The sequence below is a fragment of the Cucurbita moschata genome, unplaced genomic scaffold (assembly GCF_002738365.1).
Source record: "Cucurbita moschata cultivar Rifu unplaced genomic scaffold, Cmos_1.0 Cmo_Scf00005, whole genome shotgun sequence".
Lineage (NCBI taxonomy): Eukaryota > Viridiplantae > Streptophyta > Magnoliopsida > Cucurbitales > Cucurbitaceae > Cucurbita > Cucurbita moschata.
In genome coordinates this window covers 4319511-4341857 of record NW_019268521.1, presented here as the reverse complement: position 1 = coordinate 4341857, position 22347 = coordinate 4319511, and the positions used below count along the sequence as shown (strand labels likewise).

The 22347-nt window shown below is 34.9% G+C and overlaps 4 protein-coding genes and 10 non-coding genes across 14 annotated transcripts in view; all 14 read right to left on the bottom strand.

The window, feature by feature from the left end:
- LOC111442667 (O-fucosyltransferase 7-like) overlaps positions 1 to 472 on the bottom strand; it is a 4977-nt gene extending 4505 nt beyond the window's left edge. Inside the window, exon 1 of the mRNA XM_023080132.1 lies at positions 89 to 472. Coding sequence (XP_022935900.1) covers positions 89 to 247 — 159 coding nt within the window. The 5' untranslated portion in view covers positions 248 to 472. The remainder of the gene's footprint in view (positions 1 to 88) is intronic.
- A 2204-nt stretch (positions 473 to 2676) lies between these two features.
- On the bottom strand, positions 2677 to 6638 carry LOC111443017 (pre-rRNA-processing protein TSR2 homolog). Its single transcript, XM_023080614.1, has 5 exons — positions 6497 to 6638; positions 5878 to 6091; positions 5193 to 5281; positions 4093 to 4206; positions 2677 to 3235 (listed from the first exon to the last, which is right to left on the bottom strand). Exons 2-5 carry the CDS (start codon positions 6065 to 6067, stop codon positions 3041 to 3043), a joined length of 588 nt encoding a protein of 195 aa, XP_022936382.1. The 5' UTR covers positions 6068 to 6091; positions 6497 to 6638; the 3' UTR covers positions 2677 to 3040.
- Positions 6639 to 8606: 1968 nt separating this feature from the next.
- Positions 8607 to 9374, bottom strand: LOC111443018. The gene has a single exon (XM_023080615.1). It carries the CDS (start codon positions 9271 to 9273, stop codon positions 8800 to 8802), a length of 474 nt encoding a protein of 157 aa, XP_022936383.1. The 5' UTR covers positions 9274 to 9374; the 3' UTR covers positions 8607 to 8799.
- Positions 9375 to 10675: 1301 nt separating this feature from the next.
- TRNAR-CCU lies at positions 10676 to 10748 on the bottom strand. Its single transcript has one exon. It is a non-coding gene; the product is annotated as a tRNA-Arg (tRNA).
- A 92-nt stretch (positions 10749 to 10840) lies between these two features.
- TRNAR-CCU lies at positions 10841 to 10913 on the bottom strand. The gene has a single exon. It is a non-coding gene; the product is annotated as a tRNA-Arg (tRNA).
- A 92-nt stretch (positions 10914 to 11005) lies between these two features.
- TRNAR-CCU lies at positions 11006 to 11078 on the bottom strand. Its single transcript has one exon. It is a non-coding gene; the product is annotated as a tRNA-Arg (tRNA).
- A 92-nt stretch (positions 11079 to 11170) lies between these two features.
- TRNAR-CCU lies at positions 11171 to 11243 on the bottom strand. Its single transcript has one exon. It is a non-coding gene; the product is annotated as a tRNA-Arg (tRNA).
- A 92-nt stretch (positions 11244 to 11335) lies between these two features.
- TRNAR-CCU lies at positions 11336 to 11408 on the bottom strand. The gene has a single exon. It is a non-coding gene; the product is annotated as a tRNA-Arg (tRNA).
- Positions 11409 to 11498: 90 nt separating this feature from the next.
- On the bottom strand, positions 11499 to 11571 carry TRNAR-CCU. The gene has a single exon. It is a non-coding gene; the product is annotated as a tRNA-Arg (tRNA).
- A 72-nt stretch (positions 11572 to 11643) lies between these two features.
- On the bottom strand, positions 11644 to 11716 carry TRNAR-CCU. The gene has a single exon. It is a non-coding gene; the product is annotated as a tRNA-Arg (tRNA).
- A 117-nt stretch (positions 11717 to 11833) lies between these two features.
- Positions 11834 to 11906, bottom strand: TRNAR-CCU. The gene has a single exon. It is a non-coding gene; the product is annotated as a tRNA-Arg (tRNA).
- A 116-nt stretch (positions 11907 to 12022) lies between these two features.
- On the bottom strand, positions 12023 to 12095 carry TRNAR-CCU. Its single transcript has one exon. It is a non-coding gene; the product is annotated as a tRNA-Arg (tRNA).
- A 1034-nt stretch (positions 12096 to 13129) lies between these two features.
- Positions 13130 to 13202, bottom strand: TRNAR-CCU. Its single transcript has one exon. It is a non-coding gene; the product is annotated as a tRNA-Arg (tRNA).
- A 2519-nt stretch (positions 13203 to 15721) lies between these two features.
- Positions 15722 to 22347, bottom strand: part of LOC111443016 (queuine tRNA-ribosyltransferase catalytic subunit 1-like) — an 8063-nt gene continuing 1437 nt past the window's right edge. The window contains exons 3-16 of the mRNA XM_023080613.1: positions 21674 to 21767; positions 21370 to 21548; positions 20510 to 20560; positions 20217 to 20273; positions 19616 to 19736; positions 19090 to 19156; positions 18931 to 18972; positions 18068 to 18173; positions 17875 to 17985; positions 17363 to 17434; positions 17170 to 17271; positions 17038 to 17084; positions 16634 to 16661; positions 15722 to 16359 (exon numbers count right to left, since the gene is read on the bottom strand). Of these exons, the coding sequence (XP_022936381.1) occupies positions 16195 to 16359; positions 16634 to 16661; positions 17038 to 17084; positions 17170 to 17271; positions 17363 to 17434; positions 17875 to 17985; positions 18068 to 18173; positions 18931 to 18972; positions 19090 to 19156; positions 19616 to 19736; positions 20217 to 20273; positions 20510 to 20560; positions 21370 to 21548; positions 21674 to 21767 (1242 nt within the window). The 3' untranslated portion in view covers positions 15722 to 16194. The remainder of the gene's footprint in view (positions 16360 to 16633; positions 16662 to 17037; positions 17085 to 17169; positions 17272 to 17362; positions 17435 to 17874; positions 17986 to 18067; positions 18174 to 18930; positions 18973 to 19089; positions 19157 to 19615; positions 19737 to 20216; positions 20274 to 20509; positions 20561 to 21369; positions 21549 to 21673; positions 21768 to 22347) is intronic.

Here is a 22347-nt window from a genome sequence, read left to right as displayed (position 1 = left end):
AAAAAAAAAAAAAAAAAAAAAAACCGCTGCAAGAGAATAAACAGAAAAGAAAGAACATGCGAGAAATGAATTGGAGGTTGATGATCACCGTAGGGAGTCTATGAGATCGAGAGAAGATCGGAACGTCTCTGGACGAAGGAAAGATCTGGACAGGAACAGATAACACAGCAACTAACGCCATTGAGCACATAGTGCACGTTAGAAGCTTCCTCATGACCAACACCGCTCTCCGCCGCGGCCTCTGCATCTCTCAATCTCTACAAACTGAAACGTTCGAGAAGACGACTCTCACGCTCTCTCTTCCTGAAGCTCAATCGCTGAAACAATGGCGGCCAAGCATTTTAGAGGAAAAAAACTCGGCGGAAGCGGGGAGGTTTTGAATTTGGGATGATTTTTTGTTCTTCCCTTTCTCTACACTTTGCCACTCTCTTTCGGGCGGTTTTCTGACTATTTTCTCGGTAGCATTTGCAGGGGAGTAATTTATACGAATTAAATTAAATTTTTTTAAAAAATACCACCAGTGGGTCCCACTAGTTTTTAAAAAAAATCAAAATAAATGGAAAATAATTTCCACGTGGAATTTCTAAGAATTTCCTTTTAAATAGATAAATTAAAATAATTCTAAAAAAAAAAAAAAAAAAACCAAACAAGCGGTTAAAATTAAGTTTCACACCGCGTAATTTTAAAAAGTTCCTATTTTAGTTCTTGAATTAATTTTTATAGAGTAATAAATTAATAGTAAAAAGTATAGGTAGGGTAAAAAAAAAAAGGAATGGTAATAAATTTGAGGGGGTAAAAAGTCCAAAGCTTGGATCCCAATGCAGCACATCGGGTGACGTGCATGGGCGTGAGTGCGTAAATCTATACATTTAACCCCCCACATGTGCCCTTATTTATGACCCCAAACCCGTTCCCATTCCCGGTTCGGTTCACGTTTATTCCGGTTCAGTTTTGTATTTTGTATTTATTAGAAAATTTAATTTTTAAAAATTAAATTAAACTTAATTTAATTTAAATTTAGGGAAAATGTAAATACCTGACATATTTTTAAAGTCACGTAATCATCATCCTGTCGTCTTCTCCTTTCTTGGCTTTTTTGAATAAATAAATAATAAATAAAAGCTGGATCTTACCTTCTTTTTTTTTTTTTTCTGATCTGAAAATTTAAAAATTAAAAATAGAAATTAAAAAGATTTTGTGCTTAACTTGTTTGTGTTATTGGAAACGAAGACTTCTGACGTGCTTCTTAGGCCAGGTATTGATTTTTCTCATTGACGTGGAAATACTTTGTCAATATATTATTTATTTATTTATTTATATTATATAAGAGTGTTCATATGATCGGATAACATGACTACCTCGAACTAATTATGGAAAAATAAATGTTTGTTTGGTTGACTTTTGGTTCGTGAGTTGACTAATAAAAAAAATAAAGTCAACTTAAATAGAAAGATAGATTGTGAACACTATTCAAATTGCTCGTATGGACACCCGACTCATTAAACTTTTGTTCGTGATTAATGAAGAATAAATAAAGTCCGAATTTGTTTTTTTTTTTTAATATAAAATTATAATTTTCGAGTTGGGAACTTTACGCTATAATTATTGATTAGAAAAGAAGCTTTCAGCGTATCATCGTACACCACGTGGCACACGATCCTTGTTACTTTTGGTGCAATCGAGTGGGCCCTGGGCAGCCTTCTGTTCTTTTGTAATTCCCTCGTGTTACACGTGCGTTTGCGTAGTTGTCAGGTTTTGCAAAACGACGTGTCGGACGGAAGCTAAGCTAATTTTAATGACTTTAGTGCATTATATAAATATAATATAATATATATATATATTGGGTAATTAAAGTGAAGTGAGTAATTAAATGTATTTAGTGGTCTAAGTGAACGTAGTCAATACGGAACAGAATTGAATTATCGAAGTCAAGACCGACACTGAATTTTTTTTAATTATTTATAATTATATAATTAATTAAACAGGGGCTTGTTGTTGGGTGGTGGAACGGGTCCAATTTCAATAGAAAAATGTCAAGATGGGGCAATTAAATCCACAAACTAGCTTTCTTCCCTCAAAATCATTACAATATGGGTGTGGGTGACTAATTAAATGCCTATTCAAACCAAAATTTATCATACACATACCTTGGTCGGCCCACCGAAGTCGAGCACGATAATAAGTTGGATGGGTCGCTTTCCTCTTCTCTGAAGACAGTTTCAATTCAATTCAAGTAAACCGTCCAAAAAAAAACTTTTTATTGATGAAATGAAAGTGCCCGATACAAAATAGAAGCACATTCTCGACCTTCCCTTCGAACAAAATTGCCACAATTCACTTACCAAGAAACACGGGCAATCAACCAAGTTTGGATAAACGTCCTCTAATCATAAGGTGTTCTTCGTGTTTTTCTATCGTAGACCAAATTAAGTATAACTCAACTAGTTAAGATATGTATCTTTAGAGATGGGTGTTCAAAAGGTATTACACCACAATTCACTTGCCAAGAAACATTGGCATTCAACCACGTTTGGATCAACATCCTCTAATCATGAGGTGTACTTCGTGTTTCTCCATCACAGACTAAATTAAGTATAGCTCAACTGGTTAAGATATGTATATTTAAAAACGATGTTCAAAAGGTATTACCACAATTCACTTACCAAGAAACGTTGGCATTCAACCACGTTTGGATCAACATCCTCTAATCATATGGTGTTCTTCGTGTATATCTATCACAAACCAAATTAAGTATAGCTCAACTAGTTGAGATATATATGTTTAGATACGGGTGTTCAAAAGGCAAACTCCATCTTACGACCATACCTATTGTATATAATGGAGTAACCAGAAGGCATGGGGGATAAATATGATACTTAAAGAAAGCAATGGCATACCATCCCTAAGTGAGTTCTCCCACAAGCTGAATTCCAACATTTTGTCTATTTTGGGACGAAACAAAATTGATGGCTAGTGCCCAGTGCAAAGAAAAAGGGTAAATGAATTAAGTTGAGATAGATAATTAAAAGTAGGGTTCTTACTAATTTCTTGTACCCCTACTTCTTCTTGATGTGACTTGCACCCATCCATCTTCGGCTTCAGCTGTGGCCTCTGGAGTGGGCTGATTGACAGGCGTGGGTTGTATGGCATCCACCATCATATCCCTCCTTCCATTTCCAACAACAACATCACCACCCTCTTCTTCATCTTCTTCTTCATCATCATCGCTCATAACCTTTAAAATTCATCAATGTCAAGATTAGAAGATACTCTATATAAGAAGCAAATGTTTTGTTTGTTTTGTAGTATGAAGGACATTTTCCCAAAGATGCAATTATGATTGACCCATAATGAGCTGATGCAGAAAACTGCGTTAGTGGGGGTTTTAATCAGTGAGATCTCACATCGGTTTGGAGAGGGGAACAAAACATTCCTTATAAGGGTGTGGAAACGTCTCCCTAACAGACGCGTTTTAAAATCGTAAGGCTGATGGCGATACATAATGGGTGAAAATGAACAATATTTGCTAGTGGTGGCCTTGGACTGTCACAAAATCTCTTCTACAAGTTCTTATTCCATGAGTTATTATTATTTTTCGATAAGAGACTGACTTTCATTGAAAAGAATATATATGAAAGAAAAACGAACAAGCCCACAAAAGAGAGCATGCTAGATGAAGGGCCTCCAGTCTAACAAAGAAGACAGAAATGGCACCTCGCATTCGAAAGTACTTGGAAAAAGATAGTAACTAGACTCGGCGACTAAGGGGTTCTTTGCCATTTAAACAGTCCCGCGTCCAAGCTGAAGTCCCAAAACCCACATCTAGTCAATCAAGTTCGGGTCACGAAGCTTACACTCATTCACATTCCTCTCTTAGCTCCACTACATTCTTCTACCACCAATTTTCTTCCATGCCCTCTCTTTACCATCTTCGTCATTTTCTCCATCTAGACTGCCTCTTTTTGGCCATGAGTTACGGCAATGTAGACCAAGGAATAACACTGACATTAAGTTCCTTTTTAACATATTCTTTGAACTTCAAAAGTGAACCTATGAAAAAACGAAACAGTTTAGGACAAACATTCATGTTACCTGACTAACGTGAGAACGAGCAACTCGAGGAAGAGGGGATTGCCTTAACTTCTCGATAGAGCTAAAGTTACCATCCAGACATTCCTCATGCATGACAATCAATCTTTCAGCTACCTGCATTATTAGGAAGCAACACAAGAAACAAAAATCCATTAATAAGAGTAACGACTCAATTCTTGAAGGAGCTACAAGATAGGAACACATTTCACTTTTCAGAAGTGATTTTAAACACAAGATAATACATCATTGACCTCGTTCAACTTTTACCCCATCCTGTTTTTTTCTCCATATGTTTCTTTCCGGTATCGTATTCTTCTACTTCAACCAAGCATTCTAATAAAAGAGGAAGAGGGAAACAAGGAGAATGAGTATAACAGCCCAAGCCCACCGCTAGCAGATATTATTCTCTTTGGACCTTCCCTTTCGGGATTCCCCTTGAGGATTTTAAAATGCGTCTACTAGGGAGAGGTTTGCACACCCTTATAAAGAATGCTTCGTTCTCCTCCCCAACCAATGCATGGAACCGGTAAATAATGCAACCAGACAAATCTATTTGAAATCATGAACTTCTCAAGTATCTTTCCAGTTAGCTCTGGCAGAAAATTGAAAATGATTACAAAGAAAAGAAATTCACTTTTAACGTAGATGTAACAAGTTGTTAGATTCAAAAATTAATGAACTACATAAGGTTTCACTACGAAGGTATCATACAATCACCACCATCTACCGATCAATATCTTCAGAAGTCACAACCAAAACAATGAATAGCTACAAGTTCAATAATATCTCTAAGGATTCCAACCAAAAGCATTGTGCAATTGTGACTAAGAGGTGGAGGCAAATGTGTCATAATCTCTCTTAAGAACTCCATTCTAGCAAGTCACATTGAGAATCATCCGGAGACAATTTGGGTAGAAAAAACACCCATCAACAGTAGTTAGTCATTTGTAAACAACTAAACTCAATATACAATAAATTTATTTGATTAAGTAAATGAATTTCAACTAGACTCAAGCAAAAAAATTGTATTAACTAGGTCTTAAGTATGAGGAAAGGGGCTTTCCACAAAGACTAACAAGAATTAAGGGTATAAAATATACCTCCTCAATGCTACCATCATCAACCTGAGTATTCAACGAAAGCAAAGCTTCATCAAGAATCATTTCTAAATCATCAATATATAGTGGCTCTGCAAGATAAAAACTATAACTCTCTCAGATCAAAATAAAAAAAATGAAGTATTCTAATGGGAAACTATAAACGTCTTGCTTACATGGTATCAAGTTCCACTACGACCTAAGTGAATATCAGACAAAATACAAGCTAGAAACTATATTTCTGGATTTTTTTTACCAAACAAAAGATATATACATATAATTTTTTTTATGTACAAAGAAAAAAAAAAAGCATTACAAATAATAAGATGATGAAAATTTTAAGTTTATTTCAGAATGCTTTTTAACAATATTCATGAGTTTCTTTCTTAAAAGTAATTAAGGGAGATTTCCTCGGGTATTCTTCATTGGGGGAGCCTTACTTCTTTGAAGCGAGACGTCGGGGCCATGCCTAGGCATGCGCCTCTGTGGACATTTTAAAACGCTTATTAAGCCACTAAATGAATTTCCCTTTTCTATGATTATACAAACTGGTTCTTCACGAAGTTACAACAAATAAATATTTAATTGCTTGCAATAAACAACACTACTGGACCTGAGAAACTGCAGAAAGAGGAACAATGCACGAAGGAAGGTAAAAGATTACCCAAGTGGAAAGGGCAAAAATTACCTTTGTTCTGAGTAAACCATGTGAGAATGTCGGAGCATAATAGTTCGACTTTACGACGAGAGTCCCGACCGCCCCACTCGTTTTCCACTGCCAATTGAAGAGCTGACCAACGAGATAAAACCAACCCGATGCCTTCCTGGAACAATGGCAAAGCACCAGCTGGGAGAAGGCGGTTTTCGCCACCTTCCATCTCTCCGCCTCCAAACGTAGAACCCTAAAACCCCAATTATCAAAGAGCAAGTAGAATAACAAGCGTAATCTTCTTGTCTGTCTATCTTATCATTATGTGAGCACATAACAAGGAACAAAACACATTTTCTTCCCCTTTTTAAAACTTTTAACGAAGAGAAGATTGCCAACCAAGTTAGGACTAATCGTGTGCCAAACAACGAAGTTGCTATAGTTTGACTGTTGTACAGAATTTCGGTATCTCAAAATAACAAGTTCACAATTGAAGAGATAATTTCATAAATAAATATGAAACGAAAGAGAGAGATTCATCGCGTAATTGCTCACTTCGAACCATGAGTGACAAACCAAGATCAAATGTAGAACAAATCTAGAACAAACATTCATTCAGCAAAGCAAGCCAAAAACAAACACATTATTAGGAACAAACCTTGAAACAGCTGAGAGCGCTGAATGAAATTGAGGGCGATGATCGATCGAAAGAGAGCTGCGATTGCGATTCAGAGGGCTTCACAACCGAGAAGATATGAGCTCGGCCCTATGCAGTTTACTTGGAGAAGAAAAGGGAAAATTGAATTTTAAACATGTGTCTACTTATTACACTAAAACAAAAAATAAATAATAAATAATAATAATCTCTCGAATATTTATTTATATTAAATACGTCTTCATATTTTCTTTCAAAATTCATAAATATATGGACCACAAAATTATTTAAATTTACATGATTCATTCATTTTTTAATAAAACTTTTTACAAACAAGTAAAAAATGACAATGACTAGAACAAAATAGTTCAAATGAAAACAATAATCAACGACATTAAATCACAATAATAATTTTAAAATTAAATAGAAAATATGAACCGTAGTTTTACAGTGGTTTGGTCAAATTCGACCTACTCCACTCTAGTGCCTCTTGAAAATTTGAATAAAGAACTTTTCCGACTCTCTCCAGAATCAAAACCCAACCGTCAGATATTATCTAATATATATATATATATATATTAAAAACCCCTAAATATCAATATTAACTTAATAAAGAACAAAATTAGTAATAATTTATTTGTACATTATCTTATGGATAATATACAATAATTATAATAAAATGTTTAATAAAAAACGAGATAAAAGCTTGTTATAAGCAATAGATTTTTGAATTAAAAAAATAGAATAAAGGCATAGAGGCAAACATAGAATGGGTCGAGATGTTTTGATGCGTATTTGAATTATGAATAAGAATAATAACTAATGTGCTAAATACTTTATTGAATTTGTTGTTCTCAATATTTAATAGAATAATAAATTATTATTGTTTTGAATGCGTATAATAAATTATGGTATATATTTTGAATATCTATTGGGTGAGCGTGTCAAATACAAACTCCAATAATCAAACCTAATCCTTGTTTTCATTGTATTTAAATTAAAATAAGTTAGATATTTTTATGTGGAAAATTAATTTATTTTTAATTTAAACTTTTTAAAATAATACAATTATATATAACATTTCATATTAATTAATTGAACGAAAACTAACATGTATTATCCTTTTAGAGGTCGAATGTTTAAATTCTCGTGCTTCACGGGTTGCATTAAAAAAAATTTAATATATAAAATATTAAAATAATAAAGCCAACAAAACCCAAAATTTAATTCATAAGAGATTTTTATTTATTTTTTATTTTTTATATTTATGTATAAAACTTTAAAATATCAATTTTAAATATTTAAATATATTTTATTTCATAATGAATTTTATGAGATCCAAGAGATAGCTATTCATATTTAAGTCCTTATTGTTTTTTCTTTTAATATTTTTATTTTTGAGAAAATGATAAACGTTAATTTAAATATATTTATTACTATTGACATTTATTCTATTAAAACACCATCTTAATAGAAATATTATGCATAATTATAATTATAAATTAAAAAACTAAATAATATTTACGTTTAAACAAAAAAATTTTTAAAAAAAATTATTTAAGCTTAAATTATAAATATAGTCATTAGATTTCGAGTTAATATTAAATTTTAAAAGATGTTTAATAAATTAATTAAGTCCATTATGTCATTAATATATTAAAAAATTAAATAAATTACCAGTATAGTCATTAAATTTATGTCGAGTTGATATTAAAATTTAAAAAATGTTTAATAAATTAATTAAATCTATTATGTCATTATTAACATACTAAAAAATTAAAATTAATTGTTTGATATAAATTTAAAAACTATGCTTTAGTTCATCTATGATAAAAAATTAAAATTATTAATGTGGTTATTATTAACGGTTTAATATATGATATTGATTATCGCATCAGCATTTCTTAATAATAATTCACGGAGTGGGTAGGATGAGAATATTAATTTTTTTTTTAAAGATGTTTTTGAAATTAGATTAAAAAAACAAACAAAAAAAAGTTTTAGCATGTGATAATTATTTAAAAAAAAACGAAATGTTAACAAAAAGTAATTATTTAGGTCAAAGTTTATATATATAGCAAAAAAAAAAAAAAAAATCCAAAAAATCATAGGAAAAGAATGGAATGGAAGGCGGTTTCTAAGCAAATTCGTATGGTTTAATTACATATATACAGAAACAAAATCTTCTCAAACCCTAACGATTGAATTGCATCTGAACAAGAAAAAGAAGAAAGAGAATTAGAAAACGAATGAAGAAATTACGATCTTCGCGTATCTTCAGATCAGCCGAATCGAGCGGATTCTATTCAGCCATGCACGTCCCTCTGTACGACAGTTCTCGAGTGCATCAAAACCTCTTCAAATTCCATTATCTTCCGTCTCGGCCGTCTAAGAATCTTCGACCAAAACCCTAGGTTATTATTCTTTCCACTATCGCTCTCTGTTCCTCGTCTCAATCTCGGCGCGAACGCCATCGATCTACTCTTTTTAAAGATCGAAGACGCCGAAAACACGAAAGCCTTACGGCGATCCGTATTGTAACCGTAAGGAGGATTCGGCGAAGAACAGGAAGAACAAGAGGAAGCAGAGGAGTAATAAGATGTGGAACAGGAAGAAGAAAGAGAATCGGAGACTTTACGTGACGATTTCGTGGAGACGATTTGCGAGAGCTTTTCGGCCAAACAGAGCGAGCAAACGCCGGGAGATTGGTGGTGCTTCGGATGCCGTTTGCAGCGGCGGCGATCGTCGTAGTCGGATTTGGATCTGTGAAAGTTCGCCATTGCGGAGGTCGTTTTTGGTGCTTGACAGGAATTGGGAATTTGAAATTTAAAGAACGCGGTATTATTGGTGAAAAGAGGAGTGAAGTTTCACGAGGGTTCATATGAGGCTTCTTCGGAACTTCTCCGAAACAGAGCGGCTTTGACGGCAAAAGTGTGACGTGGACAAATGGAGCGTTTTGATTGGATGATAGTTTTCGGGTGGGCTCCACTTCTCAATTCTTTTTTTTCATTTTCCGCCGCAATGGAAATGACCAAAACGTTTTTTATTTTCCGTGAAGGCGGCGTGGAAATTCAAAGCCCATTCAAAACGATGCCGTTTTGGGATTTCGATCTTCCTTGCTTGAGACCAAAGACAACTTTGAATTGGAATTTTTCAACTTCTTTTTGTTTCAAAAGAATTTGGATTTTTCAACCAAAAATATTTATTTTTTATTTTTTAATAAGATAAAAGCTTCACAAACTCGAGCATCAGATTCAAATCTTTTATATTTTTTACTTAGATATATATTATTCTTAAGTAACCATTAACGATACTTAAACCGCCCTCGTGTATAAAAGTTGACCGAATAGTGGACTGTTTATATATTTTTTACAATATATGATTTATCAACGTAATTAAGATTTATTAATTTCACACTATTTTTTAAATAATGCATATATAACAAATAACAAATAAATAAAATGTTGTGATTTTTTTTGTTTTTTACTATTATCTAGTATGCACTATTTTTCACGAACTAAAAATAAAAAAAATAAGAAATTACTAAAAATAAAATATGTTTGCATTTTTATTTATTTTAGGTCTAATTTAGAAATATATACAACCCATCCAACTCAAATAGTTTTTAATAAAATTAAGAAATATATATGAAAAAATAAATTAAAAAATATCGATATGGAATGAATTGATTTTTATTTAATGGGTCTGCATTTGAAACAAATTGAAAATTAAAAATTACAAGTTTGTTATTATTATTATTATTATTATTATTATTTTAAGTTAAGACCTAACTTCAATAAAATCATATATATATTTTTTTAATGGAGACTAATAAAAATCAAACCTAGGACTTCTGCTTAGAAAACGCTCTATCAACTGAGCTACAAGCGCCGAGCACCAAGCACCAATAAATAAAATCGCGACAAATAGGGGTCAAGCCTATGACTACCACCAACATATAAAGGTTGTCAATGGTCGAGAGATGCACATACATACAAAGGCATCCAAAAATAAAATCGCACCAGGTAGGGGTCAAACCTACGACTTTCTACTTGGGAAACAGACGCCATATCCACTGAGCTACAAGCGCCAAGCACCAATAAATAAAATCGCGCCAAATAGGGATCAAACCTACGACCACCAACATACAAAGGTTGTCAATGGTCGAGAGATGCACAAAAACGCGCCAGGTAGGGGTCGAACCTACGACTTTCTGCTTAGGAAACAGACGCTCTATCCACTGAGCTACAAGCGCCAAGCACCAGTAAATAAAATCGCGTCAAATAGGGATCAAACCTACGACCACCAACATACAAAGGTTGTCAATGGTCGAGAGATGCACAAAAACACGCCAAGTAGGGGTCGAACCTACGACTTTCTGCTTAGGAAACAGACGCTCTATCCACTGAGCTACAAGCGCCAAGCACCAGTAAATAAAATTGCGTCAAATAGGGATCAAACCTACGACCACCAACATACAAAAGTTGTCAATGGTCGAGAGATGCACAAAAACGCGCCAGGTAGGGGTCGAACCTACGACTTTCTGCTTAGGAAACAGACGCTCTATCCACTGAGCTACAAGCGCCAAGCACCAGTAAATAAAATCGCGTCAAATAGGGATCAAACCTACGACCACCAACATACAAAGGTTGTCAATGGTCGAGAGATGCACAAAAACGCGCCAGGTAGGGGTCGAACCTACGACTTTCTGCTTAGGAAACAGACGCTCTATCCACTGAGCTACAAGCGCCAAGCACCAGTAAATAAAATCGCGTCAAATAGGGATCAAACCTACGACCACCAACATACAAAGGTTGTCAATGGTCGAGAGATGCACAAAAATGCGCCAGGTAGGGGTCGAACCTACGACTTTCTACTTAGGAAACAGACGCTCTATCCACTGAGCTACAAGCGAAGCACCAGTAAATAAAATCGCGTCAAATAGGGATCAAACCTACGACCACCAACATACAAAGGTTGTCAATGGTCGAGAGATGCACAAAAACGCGCCAGGTAGGGGTCGAACCTACGACTTTCTGCTTAGGAAACAGACGCTCTATCCACTGAGCTACAAGCGCCAAGCACAATAGGGATCAAACCTACGACCACCAACATACAAAGGTTGTCAATGGTCGAGAGATGCACAAAAACGCGCCAGGTAGGGGTCGAACCTACGACTTTCTGCTTAGGAAACAGACGCTCTATCCACTGAGCTACAAGCGCCAAGCACCAGTAAATAAAATCGCGCCAAATAGGGATCAAACCTACGACCACCAACATACAAAGGTTGTCAATGGTCGAGAGATGCACATACATACAAAAGGCATCCAAAAATAAAAACACACCAGGTAGGGGTCGAACCTACAACTTTCTGCTTAGGAAACAGACACTCTATCCACTGAGCTACAAGCACCAAGCACTAGTAAATAAAATCGCGCCAAATAGTGGTCAAACCTACGACCACCAACATACAAAGGTTGTCAATGGTCGAGAGATGCACATACATACAAAGACATCCAAAAATAAAAACGCGCCAAGTAGGGGTTGAACCTACGGCTTTCTGCTTAGGAAACAAACGCTCTATCCACTGAGCTACAAGCGCCAAGCACCAGTAAATAAAATCGCGCCGAATAGGGGTCAAACCTACGACCACCAACATACAAAGGTTGTCCATGGTCAAGAGATGCACTACACCAACATACAAAGCATAAAAAAATAAAATGATCCAAAAGTAAAATCACACCAAATTGGGGTCGAACCTACAACTTTCTACTTAGGAAATAGACACTCTATCCACTGAGCTACAAGTGCCCATGGTTGAACTAGTGGTCAAGAGATGTACCAACATACAAAAGTTGTCGTCAATGGTAAGAGATGCACCATACCAACATACAAAGGCATCCAAAAATAAAATCACGCCAAGTAGGGGTCAAACCTACGACTTTCTACTTAGGAAACAGACACTCTATCCACTAATGCTACAAGCACCGTGCACCATTGGTCAAGAGATGCACTACACCAACATCCAAAAGCATCAAAAAATAAAATCGGTCTAAGAGATGCACTACACCAACATACAAAGGCATCCAAAAATAAAATCAGTCAATCACATCCGGTAGGGGTCGAACCTACAACTTTCTGCTTAGGAAAAAAATGATCGATCCATAAATTACAAGCCCCAAGCAACAATAAATAAAAACACGTCAGAAAGGGATCAAACATACAAAGGCATCCAAAAATAAAATCACATCTGGTAGGGGTCGAACCTACAACTTTTTGCTTATGAAAAAAATGTTTGATCCATAAGTTACAAGCCCCAAGCAACAATTCAGAAAGGGGTCTCAAACCTACGACCACTAACATACAAGGTTGTCAATGGTCTAGAGATGCACATACATACAAACCTACGACTTTTTAATTTAGAAACAACACCTTACCTCTAAGTTACAAGCACCATGCACCATTGGTCCGAGATGCACTACACCAACATACGAAGACATCCAAAAATAAAATCAAGCCAAGTAGGGGTGAACCTACAACTTTCTACTTAGAAAACCTGAGCTACAAGCGCCAATTGTTGAGCTAGTGGTCGAGAGATTCATCGCACCAACATACAAAGGCGTCCAATAATAAAATCGCGCCAAGTAGGGGTCGAACCTACGACTTTCTGCTTAGGAAACAGACACTCTATCCACTGAGCTACAAGCGCCAATGGTTAAACTAGTGGTCGAAAGATGTACCAACATACAAAGGTTGTCACCAATGGTCGAGAGATGCACCACACACCAACATACAAAGGCGTCCAAAAACAAAAATAAAATTGCACTAGGTAGGAGTCAAACCTGTGACTTCTACATAAGAAACAAACACTCTATCCACTAAGCTACAAGCGCCAATGGTCAAAGGCATTGGTTGAGAGATCCACCAACATACAAAGGCGCCCAAAAATAAAATAAAATAAAATAAAGTAATGCCAAGTAGGAAGATGTAGTCATGAAATAGACACTCTATCTACTAAGCTACAAGCACCAATGGTCAAGAGAATGGTCAAGAGATGCACCTACACCAAGATATAAAGGTGTCCTAGGTAGAGGTCGAACCTAAGACATATGAACTAATGTTAAAAACCTTGCTAAAAAAATAAATAAAGTTGCACCAAATAAGAGTCGAACCTACAACTTTCTACTCACGAAAAGTGTCTTAACCTAACTTTTGTTCAAAACATTAAGCCAAACTTATTAAGCACGAAGTGAAAGCCTTTTGAACTAAAATCAAGTACACAAGAAATAATGTATTAGGACATAACGAAATGATATAATTCAAAATTGAGAAAATCAAATAAAAACTGAAACCCAAACTTTGAACTAAAATCAAGTACACAAGAAATAATGTATTAGGACATAACGAAATGATATAATTCAAAATTAAGAAAATCAAATAAAAACTAAAACCCAAACCCAAGTCCAACAAAAGATTATACGAAGGAGGCCAAACTATAATTGATTATGTTTACTCAAATGAAACTATGTCTAAGACGAGTCAAGCAAAGGTTTGATTCTCTAGCTGAGTCAACGACAACTATACCTATTGTAGTTTGACGTCTGTTTAGAAATGTAGTCATTAAATATATGTTTTAAGTAAGTTATATTTAAAATAGACATGCCCTTAACTTGACCATGTCAATAGAATTCGCAGATGTCAGGTGTGAGCTTCGAAGATGTAGTCAAAAGTGACTCAAATGTCGAACAAAATATGTACTTTGTTCGAGGACTCCAAAGAAAGGAGTCGAGCCTCGATTAAAGGGAGGCAGTTTGAGGGCTACATTAAGACTCAAGAAAGGCTCTATGGTGTACTTTGTTCGAGGAGAGGATTGTTGAGGATTGTTGGGAGTGAGTCCCACATTGGCTAATTTAGAGGTTGATCATGGGTACGAGGTCTGTTGAGAAGCCCAAAGCATAGTCATAGGCAAGAGAGTTTATACTCAAAGTAGACAATATCATACCATTGTAGAGAGTCGTTATTCTTAACAGATTTTCGATACATTTGCAGCAAGAGAAGCATTCTCTTTCTCAAGAACATCATAATCCAGCTTAAGAGCATCGTAATCCACTTTAAGAACTCCATAATCTCTCTCTAATTTCTTTGCTTTCCAACGGGCTCTGCGATTCTGAAACCAAATTGTCACTTGTTTTGGCTCCAGCTCTAATTCAGCTGCGATCTTCATTTTTCTCTCTGGTTCGAGCTTGTTTTCAACTTCAAAATGTTTCTCCAATCCCTTCAGTCTTTTAAAGAAACAGACAGCAAAAATTGCATACAAGAGAAGAAATGGCACCTATGTTTTCTGGTGCCATCAAAGGGATATCAGAAGCCTACACACAGATCCTACAAATGAACCTGTGAGATTCCACATTCATTGGAGAGGGAAAATAAGTATTCCTTATAAGGGTGTGGAAACATCTCTTTAGTAGACGTGTTTTAAAACCATGAGGCTGGTAACAATATGTAACGGGTTAAAGCGGATAATATCTACTAGCAATAGCCTCAAGCTGTTACAAATGGTATCTGAGTCAGACACCAATCGGTGTGTTAGTGAAAACGCTAGCTAGTGAAGATGCTAGCCCCCAAAGGGAAGTAGATTGTGAGATCTCACATCAGTTAGAGAGCATGAAGCATTCTTTATAAAGGTGTGGAAAACTCTCCTTAATAGTCATGTTTCAAAACTGTAAGGCTGACAACGATACATAACGAGCTAAAACAGACAATATTTACTAGCGGTAGGCTCAGACTGTTACATGACTTTCTTTTCAAAAATCCTTCTTTTTGAGACTTATTGATATGGATGCGCGCGAGTTTAGGGGTTGGTCTTATCAGAAGGTTGTGGGATTGGATAGACACAGTATAGCGCATATGCTCATCCAAACGAGCCTCAATCTCTGTGACTAATAATAAATCCACGACTAAATGAAAAGCCATGCATGATGAGATGAAATTCATGGAAGACAAACATATTTCCCATAGAATGGGAATCTAAGCCCCTATGAGAAGATATTAGGTACACGTCTATATCTAATAAGACATCATATAGGCGAAATCAGGCACTCCCTAGTCAATCACCATATCCCATCAAATATAAATTACAAAACAAGGATTAATGGTAGAAAGCGATTGACAGAAACTCCTACTTGTATGAATTAAATCAGAAAATATGAAGGATTAAGACAAGTTGAATTAAATAAATGCGGATTAATAATGATAATGGCCACTGTATGGCAGAAGTCTACAATAGTTCGAGTACGAAACAAAAATTTAAGGCATCAATATGCGGTATTAACTAATGAAGCAGCATACATGGCCTACAAAATTTATGCTGCATTAACCCGTAAAAAAAATATTGATTCTATTACCGATACCCTGATAAAGCCTAACTAACCAGTTTCCTATTTGATGGTTTGGTTTTAATCCACGGATGAAGACAAACACTAGAAGAAATGTTGGCCTAGAGACGAAACTGCTACGGAAACATCTTTCATTGCAAGAAAGTTGCAACAAAAATAAGTTGCAGTCGCAAAAATGTCAGCAATGACGACAATTTGTCGTAAACATTCTTGCAACGGATATCTAGATTCGTGGCAACCTTGCAATGTTTTCTCCAAGAATGTTGCAAAAAATATTCATTGAAATGGCTTCAGCGACGTTTTTGTTTATGTCGCTGAAGGATTTTTGCAACTATTCTGTGGCTTTAGCGACGAAATTTCGTCACTAAAAACAGTATTTCTTGTAGTGAAAGGAGCACAACAGGAAGAGATGTCGATACCGGCAACCTCCATAGCATTGCAGACCCATTGCGGCACGTCACCCTGAGGAAACTATAAAACAGCAAAGAAGCTATAAATTAGACAAGATAACGGCTATAATGTGCAACAAATTGAACCGAAAAGACACAGAATTCAGTCAATTGGAACGGCTATTGTTTTTTATCTCTCCTTTTCTTTTTCGAGTCACAAAAATCTCTGATGTCATATCATTAAAATATTCAAGATACTGAAGCAAGTCATGAGCTAAGCACTTGGATAAGATTCGGGTGTGTGTGTGCGAGAGACAGAAAGAGAGAAACGGAGGACTATTTCCAAGAACCAGTACCATTCTCTGCAAGAACTTGCGAACGAACCTGCAAAAGTTTGAGCAGGCTATTATTAGAAGCAATTACAAACCATGTCCTGTATAATAAAACTTTTATGTGGCTTATTTTAAAATCTTCGTGAAGTGGTTTTTCCTTCTTTTTGAAGAAAATTAAGATGGATATTTTTGTTGTTTATTTTTTAAAAAATAATATGGAAAAGGAAAAATTCAATAATAGAATCACTTTCACAGGTATGATCCTTGAAATAAAATCTCTCTTTGTATCATTTTAGATTTTCTAGCAAAAATGAGTGGATGCGTGAAGATATAAATAATAACTGGGCATTGAATTTTACAAACTTGGAAACATAAATAGGAGGGTAAATTACACTTAGCCCTTGGATGGTACAAAATGGAAAACTTACTCTGGGAATTGCCCCTGAACAATTGAAGAATGTAGATCTCTGCTAAGCTGTGAATTTTTAACACTTCCCACAGTTAGTTCAATAAAAGAAACAAGATGGGAAATGTATTTTAGGCAAGATAATGTCCCATACCTTCATCATGTAATATAAATTGTGATATGAGAGTAGCTGAGAACCCATAGCATATTTTGTAACAAGACAATGAATGTAGGCCCTAGTATAGTTCCTGCAGACCTAAGGTAGTAAATGATGAAGCAGATGCATAATGTGTCTCCTTAAAATGCAAAGAACTAATTACTAAGAAGCCAAAACTGTCGAAGTATACCATGCAATCGCATGTAGGATCAATGGGACGGGTATCATCAGCCATCACTTGGTGTTTTAGTTTTAAAACTCCCTGCGGTGAATACCACAAACGGATTAAGCTCCAAGGGGTGACTAATTAAGCAAGACTGTAACTGAAAGAGTATAAAAAGATTATCCCTCATTTCCTCAGTCCCAGCACCTCACAAGTCAACAAATAAATAGTGTTGAAGACAAGGATAATTGCGTAATACACACAATCATTGAAGGAGATACTAGTAAGCATCGCACCAAGAAAAATTCATTGCTGAACCGTTTTTTTATAATGGTTATGGTATGTGTCATGCCAATAGACAGATTTCTCTCAAGTAAATCATTGATTTTGGTACAAATACATGAGATCTAGTTCCAATCACTTATTTTTTAATTAATACACACACACACACATACATTTTTTGTATCTGGTTACAATGACTTTGTAGCAAAAATGCAAATGCACATACAAATTGATCCAAAAGCTCAGAATGTTTTCACCTCAGGTATGAGCGCTGTGCCAAAACGAGCAGTACGGGTTGGATAAACACAGTCATACATGTCGGCACCTAACGCACTACATACTACAATGTCCAATGGATAACCGACACCCTGACAAGATTATAAAAATCAACAATAGAAAGAAGAAAAAAAATGATAGCATGAAGAATTATAGAATTATAAAAATTATTACCATAACATATCTAGGCTTGTCCTCGGGCAGTGAAGCAGTACATTGAGCAACAACACGCCAAAATGAATCTTTATCTTCACCACCTGCCAGACCGCCAATTGCATACCTGTTGAATGAAACGGGCAGTTTCAGAAACTCAACTATTGAAGCACACAACACCATACAGACACTTTTGTTTGCAGATAATGAAACGGTAAAGGTTTCCTCAGAAAGTAAATAAGCGAAGCAAAATGAAAGGAGAATCAAATTCCCATAGGCTAACTATTGTATCAAATTGCAATAACAAGGGATTTTTCGACTCTGGGAAGATGGGTGGTGCATTCTCTCTCTTGCTCTATCTATCTGGTGAAAATGGAGACATTAGATGGATTCTAGTAGTTGTAATTCAGAAGATAAGTCATTCTCTATTAGTTCAGTCTCTTTGCTTGTTGTTGTTTTGAGTTCAAACTGAAGGAAAGAACATGTTTTGAAAGCTCTATTTCAAAACAAAATTAAGTAGGACAGCAATGCTGAAGTCAGATTTCAGAATGTTGTGTTCTCTAGGATTGGGGCAGATGAAGAAAATAAAAGTAGGTTGCTTGAAAAGGGAATCTAACGGATCGTAACCCTAGGAAGTTTCTATTTGTTTAACGTATGAGGTTATTTTGCTGTATTGTTTTTGTTCTCCTTTGAGATGCCTCCTCCACTTATTCCTTTGCGTTTTGTTATCTTCAAAGAAAGTTTTTCTTCCCTACTAAAAGAAATCAAAAAAGTTAGAAACCCACAGTTCATAAACACCTCCCATAAGCTACTGCATTTTATGCATCCAACAATGTCCAAAATAGGATTAAATAAATCATCCAATTAAAGTAGTGTAAACTTGCCCTGGTAAATTTCGGTCAACCAAGCCTCTGACGCATATGTCCCTGCCATCAGAATAAACAATCAGATCATGCAAGCGAAAGTTCTGGAACTGGAGGGAAGGACAAGATCATACAACTCGATGAGGAACAATTAACTGAGAAAGTTAAATTTAGTTATACCTTAGGACTGGATCCAATCCACCTTGCACAATGCCAAATAAATTCTGCTCATGAGGTCTCTTATGTGCTGAATATAAAAAGTATCTCAGCAAAACAATTCTTAATTATTGAAGTAGAAGGAATTTAAATGACATACTAAGACACCATTCATATGATTGGTCAAATATATTTGTGGAACATCCATAAATTGTGTAGCATAAAAGGTTGCAGATGAACAAATAAATAATGTCTCAAATTATAAAAATGGATGATCTAAGGACAGGGAAAAGGCAACGTTTGAACATGTGCGCGAATAATGCTACATTAAAATAAAAAAACTAACAAATTACATTCATATAGAATATAAAAGTAGGTTAACTCTACAAGTCAAGTAAATCAACACTCAACACAGAGAAATATTTGTGCTTACAATTTATATAAGCGCTTGAAAAAGTTATAAATATTTATAGTCCATGTTCAGGCAAGTGCTTCAACCTTTTTTTTTTAATGCACTTTCTGTATATATGCAAGTACTGGAAAATTTTACCTGCTATACATCTGTCTATCCACCGAAGAGTACGGTACATGGCCTCCTCAATTCTTGGACCTGTAATGGTTGTTCTTACTACATCATCAAGAGCCATAATAATATCTGCTCCAATTCTGTTCTGTGCAAAATTGAGGGAAATAAAAATGAAGTCACACAAGGAAAAATAGAATAGTGCATTTAGAGCATTCTAGCTTATGAAAAATTCATGCCAGGTCTTGATGTGGTGCGAGCAATATTCAACTGTACACAAGTGAATGTCATGCACATAAAATTTATGTGCCTCGTCAAGAAAAATAAAGATCTTCATAGTAATAACATCTTAACATTCTAAAAATTCAAGAGCCAGGAGAGAAAGAGATGAGCACTAATGGAGTGGACGTGTTGTCAACCATATTTGATTTAGTTATTTTCATTTGAGCAAGCAGTATCTAATGGAGTGGACGTGTTGTCAACCATGGGGCAAATGACTGTCCATTACTATGAAATACCCTTTTTTAGGTTACTTAAGTAAAAAGAATAAGACTACATTTGTTTTTATAAGAAACCAAAAGTATACGAATAACGTCACCAAGTATCAAACAACCATATCTTAACCTACTTGAATTTGAATTGATTCCTCAGGAGTCAAAAGCATTGGCTTCCCATCAACTGGAGACTGAAGAAAGAAAACTTGCATTAGTTTTTTTTCTCTTTCTAAAAGGATTAGAGAATTAGAGCACTCTTCAATAAATCAACAAAATTATTAGCCAAAAGATAATGCTAAATACAATTGTCAGCTAAAAGCTGTCCTATGCATAAATAACATTAACAACTTGAAGTTAACACTGAGAATGTTTATTTCTTGCTCAGAAAATAATAACAATAATGATAATAAAACATTGAGAGAAGTACCTGAAATGTTACACCTTTTTCGGTGATATCAGCTAAATGCAACAATGAAACCTAGTGAACATTGAATAGAATATAACCTTCGTTAAGAAAATACTATCAAGAAAGCTAATAAAAATGGTATAAAGAAATTATAACGACAGTAGGAAATTTAAAAAGAATAGTAGAGTAAATGGAATTTGGGTTGGTATTTTATAAATGCATATTCTGATGAATCTAGCCATACTAATCCCATACCAGATCCTGTACTTAAAGAGCTTAAAAGTTCCTTATTTCAGTTAGAGCAATGGTTTTGAGACAGCCAACTCCTTTGGTTGAATTATTTCAACATCAGCGACAAACTCTGAGGTCAAGTGTCGAGCATCTCAAGGAAACATTGTCTCTGGCAGCAAGTTGCCTCCTTAACTCAACTATCATGTTAACAAATACATATCTAAAGACTTAAGACTATTAGACCGTGAGTTTTTCCTGTGCAGATAATATTCATCTACAATAAACTATCGACCCAATGTCCTATCCTATTAATAATTTTATCTAATTGCCCTCGCCTGGTGTAATATAAGTTAAGGATTCATCAGCACGTAATATCAGTGATTATACTAATACAATAATGTCCAAGTAACATATTAGGTGAATTAAGTTTGAAAGGACAAAATTTTTCGATCCTTCCAAGCTTTTTTTTCTTTTTTCCTTTCCTTCTTTTTTTTTTTTTTAATTTTATTTATGAAAAATCAACATTTCCTTGAGAAAAATGGAAAAATCCTTCCAAACTTCCATAAGGAAGCAAGAATGAAAAGGAGTTGTAAATGTAAGAAAATATACAAATAAAAATGGTAAAAATGAATCGAACATAGATAAACAACCATTTGAAACCCGCCAGAATCAGTAAGCATTGCTCTGGGCCAGTTCATAAACTTATGGAGACCTCCCAGTTCATCAATAAGCTCGGAAGTAGGACGAAGTGCTAAATGATATGTATTTCCAAGTATAATTTGACAACCAATCTCTTCAAGCTGCTGAGTTGTCAACCCTTTAATTGTCCCTGTAACCAGATAAACTTAATTTCAAACACAGCTGCGTGCAATTGGACAAATGGTAGAGATTATAAGTTATATGTTTTCCGCAAGGAATGCATATGAGAAATTGGATTGCCATTGGAAATTATACCTTGTGTTCCCACTGGCATAAACAGGGGTGTTTGGCAGGTAAAGTGGGGGAGAGTGAGTTGTGCAGCACGTGCACGATTAAATCTTCCCATGATCTAAAGGAACAAACGTGAGGGGCAAAAAAAAAAAAAAAAAAAAAAAAAANAAAAAAAAAAAAAAAAAAAAAAAAAAAAAAAAAAAAAAAAAAAAAAAAAGCACAGAATCATCTGTCAAGTATTATTCAACCATGGATCCATATTTTGCTGACCTATCTCTTTAATGAGAAAGATAAATACATGTGTATTATTTCTAAACAGATGCAATGTATTCTCCTGCTTTGTATATAGCCCCCAATAAACAACTACGTGATCAGAAGCAAAACACATGAGTAGCAAAATATTAGATCATATAACATATTGTTAGATTTGTATGGCCAAGACACAACTCTTCTTTCAGACGCTTAATTTACTAATACCAGTAAAAATGATTGACTATATAACATCTCTCTCTAAAAGAAATGGTCGATGAAAATTTATTAAATCTTTAACTTAAGGAGACAAAGGATGAATTTCTTTCGAAATTGACCATTTCTTTTTTTCGCTCTCTTGTAGAGTTTGTATTTTTGAGCATTAGTTTTTTTTCATATCATCAATGAAAAAAGTTTCATTTCTTGTTTTTTTTTTTTTTTTTTTTTTT

Coding starts and splice junctions, on each gene's coding strand:
- LOC111443017 (XM_023080614.1), bottom strand. CDS start 6,067: ATGGAAGGTGGCGAAAACCGCCTTCTCCCAGCTGGTGCTTTGCCATTG. Junction 4,207..5,192: donor ATGATGGTAGCATTGAGGAG/GTATATTTTATA, acceptor CTAATAATGCAG/GTAGCTGAAAGATTGATTGT. Junction 3,236..4,092: donor CTCGTTCTCACGTTAGTCAG/GTAACATGAATG, acceptor TGAATTTTAAAG/GTTATGAGCGATGATGATGA.
- LOC111443018 (XM_023080615.1), bottom strand. CDS start 9,273: ATGGCGAACTTTCACAGATCCAAATCCGACTACGACGATCGCCGCCGC.